The following is a 12,237-nucleotide window of genomic DNA, read 5'->3' on the forward strand; positions in this document are numbered from 1 at the left end:
ATACAATATATTTTGCAACTTAAAGGAAATCAAAACTACTACTACTACTAGGAAAAAGGTATATCTTAGACCTACTTAGGGCCAGAACTTTTTCTGGGACATATTTTACTGTCCTTTTGGAAAGCAGTTACCATTCATGTTAAAATGCTTGAGCAATTTTCTGACAGAATTTCAAGAAGTTAAGATCTTTACTGGGAATATTTCCTCACTCTACTAATACTCAAATTTATAAAGAGGTTGATAATCTTTAACCAGATAATTTTCTAAAAAGTGATTGTTAAACTGATTTTTTTTTTCTTACAAAATAGTTCAACCTAGATGGAACGTTTGGATTGGCTTACTCAGAACTCTCTTGTCAAGTTTGAACTAAAATTTTGACATATGTTTGTAATCAATTTATATGACAAATTGTTTTAATAAAAAGATAAAATCTCAAAGCTTGCCAACATTCATATCTTGGGGTAATTAACAAAATCATGTAGTAGACTTCTGCTTATGTGGTTCATGTAAAGCCTAATAATAAACTAGCTTGGGAAAGACTAAGCTTTCATTACGCATACCAGCTTAAGGAGCTATTATCTGAGAGTTTCAAATATGGAGAAATTAAAATTTAATACTGTTTATTCACAGAAATATAGGATGTCATATGTAAGGTAAATAATCATTCCTTCAAAAAGAACTATGCAAAACAAGCCCAAATCAATAGGTTTGATCATTGTTCTTCTATTAGCATTAAAAAAACCCCAAAAAACCTTAGGTTGTATATAAAGCTATAGTTACTAGACCTTTATAGATAAATATTACAGATGTTTAGAATCTTGAGAGTTTGAATTTGGGAAGCTATACATATCTAAAGGGTCTTGGAACATGTCTAAAAGGCCTTCAAAGACAATTTATGAGCCACACATAAAAATAATCATAATTGTTTTTGATCGCAAATAGTGATGCCAAGCTAGATCATTGACTGTATGAAGAAAATTGGACTTCAAATGAGTTTTGGCTGACTCCCAAAATGGAATTTACTGTTACCCAGTAGAGAAAAACCACAGTTGTGGATACTCATATCAACTTGCTACTGGTCCTTAGATGTTCTGAATTGGGTGGTCAAATATATTTTGACTCATGCTACTGGCTTTGGGATATATGTTTAGCATTTTAAGGTAATTACTGTGAAGAGGACAATTACTTGAATCTTTCCATATGCTTGTTTATAAGCCAATACTGTTAATATCTATTTTTGATTTTTAGCATGGAGTTATATGGAGACTATATGCTATATAGTGTATGCAAGTTTTTTATCCATTAAATACTGTTTAATATTTCTCAAATGAAATACTTCATTATGTTAGATATCATACTTTAAGCAACTCAAAACTGCACCTTTTCAATACAATTGAGGGAGTTATCAAAACAGAAAAGCAATCAAGTATTACAAAATCACTAATATTTTCTTCTAAACAATTATAATAAAATTATCTTTTTCTGGTGGCAGATTTGTGAATATATCATAAAATTTTTCCTGTATAGAGAAGTTCGTGCTTTCACACCCTGAATCTATGAAGGAAATGATGAAGAACAAAACGACAAATATTAATGGAAATGTCAATTGCTCCCAGAGAAGGAAGGAATGTGGCCTCTGGTGAAAAACTCCAAAATGGGAGGAGGAGGAATATGGCCAGTTTGCTTCTATTATAAATCCTTGATGAATTTCGGCAAGGTACTTTCTACTTTCTTTGTTCTCTTTTAAAAGCGGAGATTTTCCTCATGATTGACTTCAGTGTTGGCCAGTTTATAAAATATAGATGCTATTTTTTAAAAAGGATCAAAATTACTTAAGAAAGTCACTGCCTTTGAGTGGCAGTAGCAGGTATACTTAACCCTAAATACAACAGCAAATCTTCTTTCTTCCATCCGATTTTCTTGGAAAAAGGACAGAGTGAATAAAGTTATAGAGCTAACAATTCAGGGACTTCTCTGGTGGTGCAGTGGTTAGGAATCCACCTGTGATGCAGGGGACATGGGTTTGAGCCCTGGTCCGGGAGGATCCCACACGCCGTGCACGGAGCAACTAAGCCCGTGCGCCACAACTACTGAGCCTGCGCTCTAGGGCCCGTGAGCCACAACTACTGAGCCTGTGCTCTAGAGTCCATGCTCCGCAACCAGAGAAGCCACCGCAATAAACCTGCGCACTGCAACGAAGAGTAGCCCGCCCTCACTCGCTGCAAAGCCCGTACACAGCAGCGAAGACACAACGCAGCCAAAAATAAATAAATTAAAAAAAAAAAAAAGATCTGAGTTAGAAGCACATGATGCTCAAAAAAAAAAAAGAAAGAACAATTCAATGCATGCAGCCAGTCACACTTTTAAAAATTGTGACCATTCCTTTCAGCTATTGATGCTCAGCACCCAATTGTGCTATAAGGACCTCATTTCTTTCATATTGTACAGTGTAAGCAATTTTTCAAATAGAGCATGTAATAAAACTTTGCTAGGTGTAGTGCACAGGAATAAAATAATCACATCTGGGTTTTAGGGCACATATTCTAGAAGGATAGAGGTAGAAGGGAGAGAAACCTTGTTGTAAACGATGGAAGTGAGATTCACAGTAGCGAAGTAGCATAGTAAAATGAACAAACATAAACACTTAAGTGAAAAAAAAGGCGTGGAGTCTTTAAAAATAAGCCTGAAAGACAGTAGAGATCGCTTGTACTTTGAAGTGTAAATAATTCAGGATCTGAAATAATACACCTAAAATTCAAAACACATCATATTGTTTAAATCACCCAAGTCCATTAGGATTACTCTAGTAACTCGACTGTGTACTTTATAGTGTCTTCCAGATGTTATGCTCATTTAAGTTTGTAACTGGAAAAGCAACCACCTTTGGAAAGTGGAGCAGCTTCCATCTGGGAATTATTCACTTAAGGAGTGGTGATAGAGACCGGGAGACAGGCTATTTATTTGATGACTATAATCTATTTGCACTCCTGCCATTTTTCCTTAGAGTTTTTGAGAATCCTTCACTCACTGCAATATACTCTATCTCACGCTTTGGGTTTGATTCAAAATCCACTTGTATACGGAGGTTCTGTCACCGTCCGAAGCCTTTGCAAGACCGAAGGCTATCATAGAATAGGTTTGTATATGTAAACTATAGGGCAATTATTTGTCATCCCCATATCCAATAATAGCACAGAAATGCCTGTATTTTGAAATTGGACAACAACCGCGTGCTATGGAAGCACAGTGTGAAGAACTGAAAAAAAACCCCTCAACTTGTACATTATAGAAGAGGTAAAAAACACAGAAATAGCTGGAAAATCCATGTTCTATTTAAGTTCTTTTCTTTCTACAGTTAGAGAATACCTATAATTAATTTTATGATGATTACCAAGTAAAAGCCCTCTTGGAAATCTTATGATGTAAAGATAGAAAGACAGAGGCAAATCTGTACTCTTTAATAAAACAAAATGTTTGATTAGAGTATATTGATAAAATAAAATATTCATGATTTTAGTTTATTTTCTATTGAATTTATTAATAATCTTTATATATGTATGGCTTTGAGCAAAGACAAAAGAAATTCTCTAACTCGTCCCTGATCATACAGTTGTTGTAAGAATCAGCTATTTTACTATTTTCCCAGCAGCAGAAAGACCAATCTTTTCAATAATACATTTCTTTCTGTACAGTTTAAAACTCCATACTTATGGGTTTACCTATGTACAGAGAAAAGAGGTCACTTTTCAACTAGCAATGGACTTTTATGTTACAGGAATGTGAGTCAATTTTTTTTTACCTAAGTATATATATTCATACATATATATGTATATAATTTACCCTGTACCACTTTATTAGTTTGACATATAAACCTTAGGGGTTTTTTTTTTGTCCATTCTATTACAAAGTGAATAAAAATTTTATGGTTGCACTGAAAGACCATGCAATTCAATTTTGCTTATGTTTCCCAATAGTGCTCAAAATAAAAAAAAATTTATATATATAAAAATATTTCACTACCAAACCCATTAGTCCTATCAAATGTAAACCTTTAATAATTTAAAGGACCAATACATGATCTTAATAAATCGAAGTTAATTCTCAATAGTTTAATAAAATAAGAGTTTTGTACTGATATATAAATGGTCTTGCAGCTTCCACATAGGTTCTAGGTAGACTGAACAATCCCTTTTTCACACCGTCCCTGATGCGCCATCAGAGGTCACCAGCACATTCATGATAACATCGCACTGACTAGCATGGTTGATTCCTTCCACACAAGCTGGGATCTGTTAGAAATTAAACGTAACAACTCATTCTGATATTATAAGTATTATATCCATAAAAGGCATAACAGGCAGCATGGATCCATTTTAGAGTTTTTGCTTTTGTTTTTGTTTTCTGTCCTCAAGTCTATCTGGAGGCCCTGCCCCATTTAATGTGTAATCTTTGTTAAGTTCTTCTTAAATGTATCGCCAGTGTCAGAGATACGGAAGACTTCCACTTTAGGTCATTCTCTTAACGGGTTATTTACGGAAGTCGGTTATTAGGAATCTTCCAATTGTGTTCCAGTCATCACCACATTCGTGGGTTGTGTTAGGCACAAATGCTTTCTAAGGGACTTCTTTGAGAAGAAGCAGATGTTCACAGATCATGAAAAGAGTCAAGGAAACAGACAAACAACAAAAACGATGCTCACAGACATTCAGTTTGACCCCTGCTTGCTGTCACCATGTCTGTACTTTTTTCAGCACATTTAAAATAACAAACCTCCCATCTAAGGGCTATGTTAGTCACCACATGTCTTAAGATTTACTAACCATTTAGTTACAATACACAAAGAGCAAAGTGTGTGTTCCCAAACAGATATGATGCTATAGTGTATTTATTTTTTAAAATTAACACCGCAGTAAACTACCAATTACAGTGAAGACACAGAACACACTGGCAACTCCAAATCAAGCTGTGGTTTACAAATCATTATTTAAATGATGATAATAATAATAATAACATTAAATGAAAGTGAAAACCTCACTTCTATACTTAAGTCAGAGATCCAAGTCAGCCTTATAGGAATTTTAAGATAGGCAATTAATGAATGGTTATACTTTTCCAGAAATGAGAAATACTGTAAGCCTTTCCCTACAATGACTGCTTTGAATGTATTTTCTTTTTTTCCAAAAAGCATGCAGGGACTATTTTCAGATGCTTGATTATGGCAAGAAGGAAGAAAAGTAATGATTTTTGGTGTAATACAAGCAATTTGTAGAATCGAGCATACAATTTTGCATAAAACATTGCAGGTTAAAATAATATTGTAGGTTTCAAGCCATTGCATTACAGTTGACTAACTGTCACAATTAGGTGTTGTAAAATTTAAAACTCTAAGTTTTGAAGTGAAGCAATAAAACTAAATTCTTAAACGATGACTTTTACCTTCACACAGCACAGAATAGCTATCTTTGTTTGGGTTGAAAAAGTTATTTACAACTAACATTGATTGAGTCTTGGTAAAAGTCCGATAACACATGAAGAGAAATATCCCCTCAGCTTTCTGAAAGATCGATGGACATGTTTGTGGTTAGAGACAGTCATAACAGCATCAATGCTAGTCTCCTACCATGGCCAAGCATATGGTGTGTTCTTTAACCTAATTCAAAACTCAAAGCACCAAAATACAATTTAGATCTAGAAAATGGGACTTGCTATTTAATCCTCCGTAACTGATGATTAACAATTTAGATGCAGAGACACTGCTAATGAGAAAAGTTTTGATTGGTGCTGTTTAGTAGCTCACTTGAGTTGCCTTTTTAAAATCAGAGTTTTGCTTCCATTGAATCCAAGAACTCTTCATAAAATAGAGAAATACATATATCAAAGGAATTAAGTAAAAGTAGGTTAAAAATAAATAATCTTACAACAACATTTTAAATCCTTTAATGATTTAAAGAAAGGAAGACATAAAACACTGAATGCTAAACAAGTCTTTTGAACTTTTCTTGAGATTTTTAGATATAGATTTAATAGTATATGTGTGTATATATATATATTTTTTACATTTTGCATGTAGGCCAGAGCTGTCTAAAATATCTCTTCATAGTAGGCTATAGGGATCTATCAGGAGATAGAATAAAATAAGATCTGAGAATATTCTCAGTTTATTAGAGTATTTCTTTCTGCTTTGACAATCAGCAGGCATCATAAATTTGAAGCAAATCTTGGCTTTTCTGTCTCTGGGTCTGTATGTAAGACTGAGGAAGACTCCCTCTGGTGAGCAGCTGCTGGTGGAGGGGGTGCCGGTGGGACTCCCCGGCTGGGGGGGATGGCTCCCGATGACATCTGTCGGAACAGGGTGACCCGCTGGGGGACCGTGCCCCTGATCCCTGCCTGCAGGCCCGAGCCGTGCACCGTGGTCACGGGTGGAGGGATGGACGCCAGGGACTCGCCCACAGTGGGATGTGGTCTGGAAATCAGGGTGGAAACCTCATGGGGCAGCGAGGGCTGCGAGGCCGAGAGGGGCCTGACTTCTCGGGTCAGGCTGGTGTTGTGAAGCGCCTGCGTGCTCTTGTGCACTTCGTTTTTCGGTGCGGAGCTGCTGGGTGTCTGTGGAGTCTGGGGCTGCTGCTTGGTCTGCGGTGGCTGCTGTGCCTGCTGCTGAGTGAGTGACAGCTGGGAAGCAGTGGGGGAGGCGTAGTGGAAAGTTCGAGTGGCTAACGGGCTCTGAACGGGAGGGCTGCAGACCGCAGTGGCGTAGGAGCAGGGCGAGAGGATGGCCGACGGCTGGGGGGTCTGTGTGCTGGGGCTGGGGGAGTGCAGGTTGCCATGAGACAGACTGGTGGCTGTGTACACCGGCGGAGATTGCGTCCTCCCGCGAGAGGTCGGGGTGGTAGTTGAAGACGTGGAATTCAGGGCTGTCATTTGAGGGTAACTGATGGGACCGATGGCCTGCACCATCTCCCTGTCGTGTTTCACAATCTGCTTCAGGATCTCGTTCTCCTGATTGTTGAAAACTCCAGTGTTCAGATCCTTCTGGAACTTTTGCAGAAGAATTGAATTTTTCTTTCCTGTCAGCGAAAGGAAGATAGGCACTTAGAAAGTCTATAAGTGACTGATGACAACTCCAAGCGCAACTGGCTCCTGCAAACAGAATGATGGCAGTGTTTCATAGAAGAGGCTTAAAAGCCAAGCACTCACCTTTAGACACCAAATAGACACATGGCTCCTGTCTCTCACGCTTCCTGTATCTTTCTGGGAAATCTCACCTTCTGTACGAGTCAAGTTGAAAAGTCTGTAATATGGCAAAAGCCATCTTACAGAAGAAATGGAGAGATCTGCATGAGGGTTACCTTGGGAGAAGAAAGGGCATTTGGAGCAGGATGGGCCCGAAGTCAAGATTTCAGTTTAAAGCTTCTTTTTCAAGAAAGGGCAATGGAATACATACTATGTGACAGGCACCCTACCCAAGGCTTTAGGCAGATTTATTTTATTTAATCCACAACTCTTTGCGGTAAGTGTGCTCATAATCCCACTTCACCCAAAAGGAGACTGGAACATAAGAAGGTTAAGAGTAATGTCCAAGAAAACATAGTTAATAAGTGACAGAGCTGGGACAGGAAACCAGTAGATCTGATCACAGATTTACTACGGACTATGAAGCAGCCACATCTATATCACGTTGAGTGTTTGCTGGAAATGAAGTCTCCTGGACCTCATCCACTTGCTGCACCAGATGCTGCCTTTTACTATGATCCCCTAGTAGTTGTCACATGCAAGTTTGAGAAGCAAAGGCCTTTGCTTTTGACCAGTGCCCTACACCAGTGGTTCTCTGCTGTACCTGCATATTTTTGTCATCTCTAGAGCTTTAAGAGTTACTTATTTACATCTGCACCCTAACAATTAAATCAGAATAAACAGACATGGGTCCAGATTTTGGTACTTTAAAATAAACTTTCCCCAGGGGATTCTTGTGTGCAGCCAGATTGAGAACTATTTCATAATCTTACTTTTTTTTTTTTTTTTTTTGCGGTATGTGGACCTCTCACTGTTGTGGCCTCTCCCGTTGCGGAGCACAGGCTCCAGACGCACAGGCTCAGCGGCCATGGCTCACGGGCCCAGCCGCTCCGTGGCATGTGGGATCTTCCCAGAGCGGGGCACGAACCCGTGTCCCCTGCATCGGCAGGCGGACTTTTAACCACTGCGCCACCAGGGAAGCTCTATCTTTCCTCTTCTGAGAGGTTGTTGTGAGGATTCAGGGGCATAATGTATGGCAAGCTCTCAGCTCATTCTAGAACCTCAACAAGTATTACCTCTCCTTCTCGCTATTGTCTTTGGAGTGGTTTGCAATAAGGAGATGTTCTCTGGCAAAATAACAATTAGCACCAATTGTAGGTTGATGTAAGAGGGGAAAATCAGTGACTTTTTAATGGCATCATCACCTAGGTAAATATGGTAACTGAAAAGTAAATCAATTTGCCATATCACTAAATAAAGTATCACATCTAAACTAACAAGGAATATTTTCAAATGGAAATGTATGATATAATTTACTTGGCTGCTGGGAAAGGCAATCATTTTAAATGACTGCCAAAATGAATAGTTCTCTCTCTCCTTACAGAATTGTCCTAATTTCCCAAAGAACAAAACTTCTACGTTAGTAGAAAACATAAATGCTTACTTTGCATATACCCTTAATTAACTATAACATATGCATTTATAAGCAATGGCCACAGCACTGAGAAGGATAATATTTTTTTTGTGATCATGTGAATAGTCAACATTTCATAATCTAAGTATCTGGGACCTTGTGGAAAAATACTATAACTTTTAATGCACTGTTAGAATTTTGTGAAGATTAAAAATGGAAATACTGGTGCTCACTAGCAATTTTATTGCCTATATTATTGATTGCAAACTGTTTCATGCAAACTTTCTTATAAAAAATTAACTGTAATAAATTAGATGAAAGTGATGCTCTATCAGATTAACAGAAATTCTCTATTGAAATATCCTGATTTGATGCTTTTGCAAAATATGTTTAGCTGGCTTAGGAAGAAAACTCATATGCTCAGAAATTAGTCTCTGGCTCTACCATGAACACTCACACACCACAAAGAGGGAAGTTATTTTCAAATTAAGTAAAGATGCTTTTAGGTATACTCGCTTCTTTTATGGGCACTGTCTTCTGGACACTCCGTCCTGTTACATCTCTAAGTTATCAATAAGATTTTTAATATGTGTCCTGTGTCTAATGGTAATGTCCAAATACTACATTTACTTCTCCTAACCTAATTTCAGATCCTTATGCACTCTGTTGTCCTACCAATATAGAAGAAAAGAAAGATGTAAAGTGCAGAAGAAAAGCTGACGCAACCATACGTCAATCAAAAGTCCTTACCTTTAATAAAAATGAAGCAGTTGAAGTATCTCTTTATTTACTTCCCAGTGATCCCAACCCCAATCTCCTTTGAGTTCACTGATTCCTTCATCCCTCCCTAACTCTCTTCAACAATATTCATTGTGTACTAGGCACTGTGAATGTAATAGTAAATGAGATATGATCTCTACATTCATAAAGCTTAGCATCTCTAGAGCAATTTAAATAATAAAAGCAGTGCTGTGATGGAGGAACTTCCCAGTAGTAAGGGAGAATATCTCCAGGGTACTCAGACTATTAAGAGGGTAGAAGGTCAAAGAAGGTTTCTACAGGGACGTGATGTCTAAACTGAGATATGAAAGCTAGTAGAGTTAAGCAGGGAAAGGGAACAGAGGAGGGTAGGGTGCAGGAGGAGGATCTGGGTGTGGAACATGAATGCATATCACCTTCCAACATCAGAATGTTCTAGCATATCTTGGGAAGTTAACAGCAAGCCAATCTGATCTAACTTTACTATGGCAATTATTCAAATCTTTAAACCAATGTAACTAGTAAGGTCTAACTTACATATTTTTATTTGAGAGCAGAGAAGATTTTTAAGATAAGTTGATGTTTGCAAAGTAAAGCATCTATGTGGGCACTTCTATTAAGGTTTTTTCTGCTTGAGTCTGTATTACAAACATTTCAAGAAGTTTCTACTGAGACAATGAAAATACACAAGTTTTCAATTCTTAATATAAGAATAAATGTAAAGTTGATCCTTAAAAATGAAAAAAAAAGCCTTGTGATAAAATTTAGTTTGTAATGTAGACTCATACTATTGCATTTTTAGTTCTATTTTAATGCTGTGTAGAATTTTTAATCATTGTTTTTTACCTTAAGATTCAAATTGTTTTGGTATCACTGGTGAAATCAGATTGCGTAGCTAGAAAAAATAGAGATGAATAAACAAACCTAGAATACTTAGAAGAGAAAGTTAGATAGAGCCTCAGATCTTTCTAGAAATATGGCTAGAGCTAATTGCTATTTCTATATTTCTATGTTAATTAATAAGCAATCTATATACTAGCATTTGGGACTTATGATTGCAAATATGTATCAGCCCACTAGATTAAAACTGAATTGTGGGCTTCCCTGGTTGGCGCAGTGGTTGAAAGTCCGTCTGCAGATGCAGGGGACACGGGTTCGTGCCCCGGTCTGGGAAGATCCCACATGCCGCGGAGCGGCTGGGCCCGTGAGCCATGGCCGCTGAGCCTGCGCGTCTGGAGCCTGTGCTCCGCAACGGGAGAGGCCACAACAGTGACAGGCCCGCATACCGCAAAAAACAAAAAACAAAACTGAATTGTGCACAAAGAAGAAAACTGAACAGAGTACCTATCCGATCTAGTCGGTCAATGGCTACTGTCTCAAAGGCTCTTCTCATCATTGGATATTCCTCCAGGACCTCATTGAAATTGTCCACAGAAAGCGAATAAAGACGACAATATGTATCAGCTCGAACACTGGCAGTGCGTCGTCCCTTGGTCAACAGGCAAATCTCTATAAAAACAAAGAAGAAAGATTTGTTTGGCAATTTTCTTTAAAAGGCCATTAAGACCTACCACAACTAAAAGAAAAAAGTCTCATGGTGTGAGAAACCAATGATTAGTAACATTTTCTATTTTATCAGGAAATCCTTTCTGATAATTAAAAGTGCCCAATTTCTAATACTCAATCTTAAAATATTATTTTTTTTAAACAATTGAGACTTTTGGTTCAAAGGGAAGGCTGTAACAAAATTATCTTCTTCCAGTTCCAATTCCAATTCACCTGAAACAAAAATATGCAGAAGAAAGAATAATAAATCCAAAATGGAGTTGAAAACAGGAAGAGACTATTCTCAGATAGACGTTCTTATGAATTCTGGAAGGCAGAGAGCAGATGGTATTATATAGACAGAAACCAAAGTGAGCCCAAAATCATTGGCTTAGAAAGTCTTATGATTAAGCAAAATTGAATCACAGGTTCAGATGTATGCATTATAGGAATGTTTTATGTAGTTCATATATTCCCAGTAAGATCAGTATAAAAATTATATTCCAAATGTACAGAGGGGATTTTCATTTAAGTAATTTCTAAGGAAAATATTTTGTTGTAATTTTGATTCCCAATATATGGTAAGTAAATATTTGCAAACGTGGATTTTCTTATTAGCTAGATAAATAAATGATAAAAGTGAAGATTTTCTATTTCATTTCCCAAAATTTATGTATTAAAATCCTATAGACTTTGCTTCTTAAAAAAATTTAAATAATTGAAAAACTTTCCTTCAAAATAACCTATTTGAAAAAAGGAATGGGAGAAGTGTTTCTGAAATGCACTGTCTCCTAACAAAAGGAAATAAGCAAAATAATTATTGAAAGGGGCCTAAATTCATACTCCTCTGAACTTATTTAAAGAATTTCAGTTCATGTTGATAAACATAGTGAGTAAATTATATGGTAGGCATTATGTCCTTGACGTTAGGGCTGGAAACATGAATCAAACATCATATCTACTTCTGTATTACTTATTTGCTGGTAGTAAAAAGAAAAAGTTCATTTGAATTAAGATTTCATTTAAAGTGCAAGCTGGTGAGAGCAATAATATAGAAGGCAGGCACTCTGGGAGTACTAAAGAAGTGCATCTGAACCAATCTGGCAATTGAGAGGATTTTAGGAAATGCCACCTAAGCCACCAATTATGTTGTTATTGTTCGTGCTCGTAAACATTTCAAATTTAATAAACAATATTGTGGTCGGGCCAACATGGCAGAGTAGGAAGACCCTGAGCTCACCTCCTCCCATGGGCACACCAAAATTACAAATACATACAGAGCAATGTAT

General features: G+C 37.1%; 1 protein-coding gene across 1 annotated transcript in view; it reads right to left on the reverse strand.

Moving 5' to 3' along the window:
- Window positions 1-6,198: 6,198 nt before the first annotated feature.
- Window positions 6,199-12,237, reverse strand: part of HCN1 (hyperpolarization activated cyclic nucleotide gated potassium channel 1) — a gene marked incomplete at both ends in the record, with an annotated part of 366,195 nt that continues 360,156 nt past the window's right edge. Inside the window, 2 exons of the mRNA XM_079916908.1 lie at window positions 6,199-7,064; window positions 10,748-10,912. Of these exons, the coding sequence (XP_079773034.1) occupies window positions 6,199-7,064; window positions 10,748-10,912 (1,031 nt within the window). The remainder of the gene's footprint in view (window positions 7,065-10,747; window positions 10,913-12,237) is intronic.

This window comes from Stenella coeruleoalba, assembly GCF_951394435.1.
Source record: "Stenella coeruleoalba genome assembly, chromosome: 3".
Taxonomy (NCBI): Eukaryota; Metazoa; Chordata; class Mammalia; order Artiodactyla; family Delphinidae; genus Stenella; species Stenella coeruleoalba.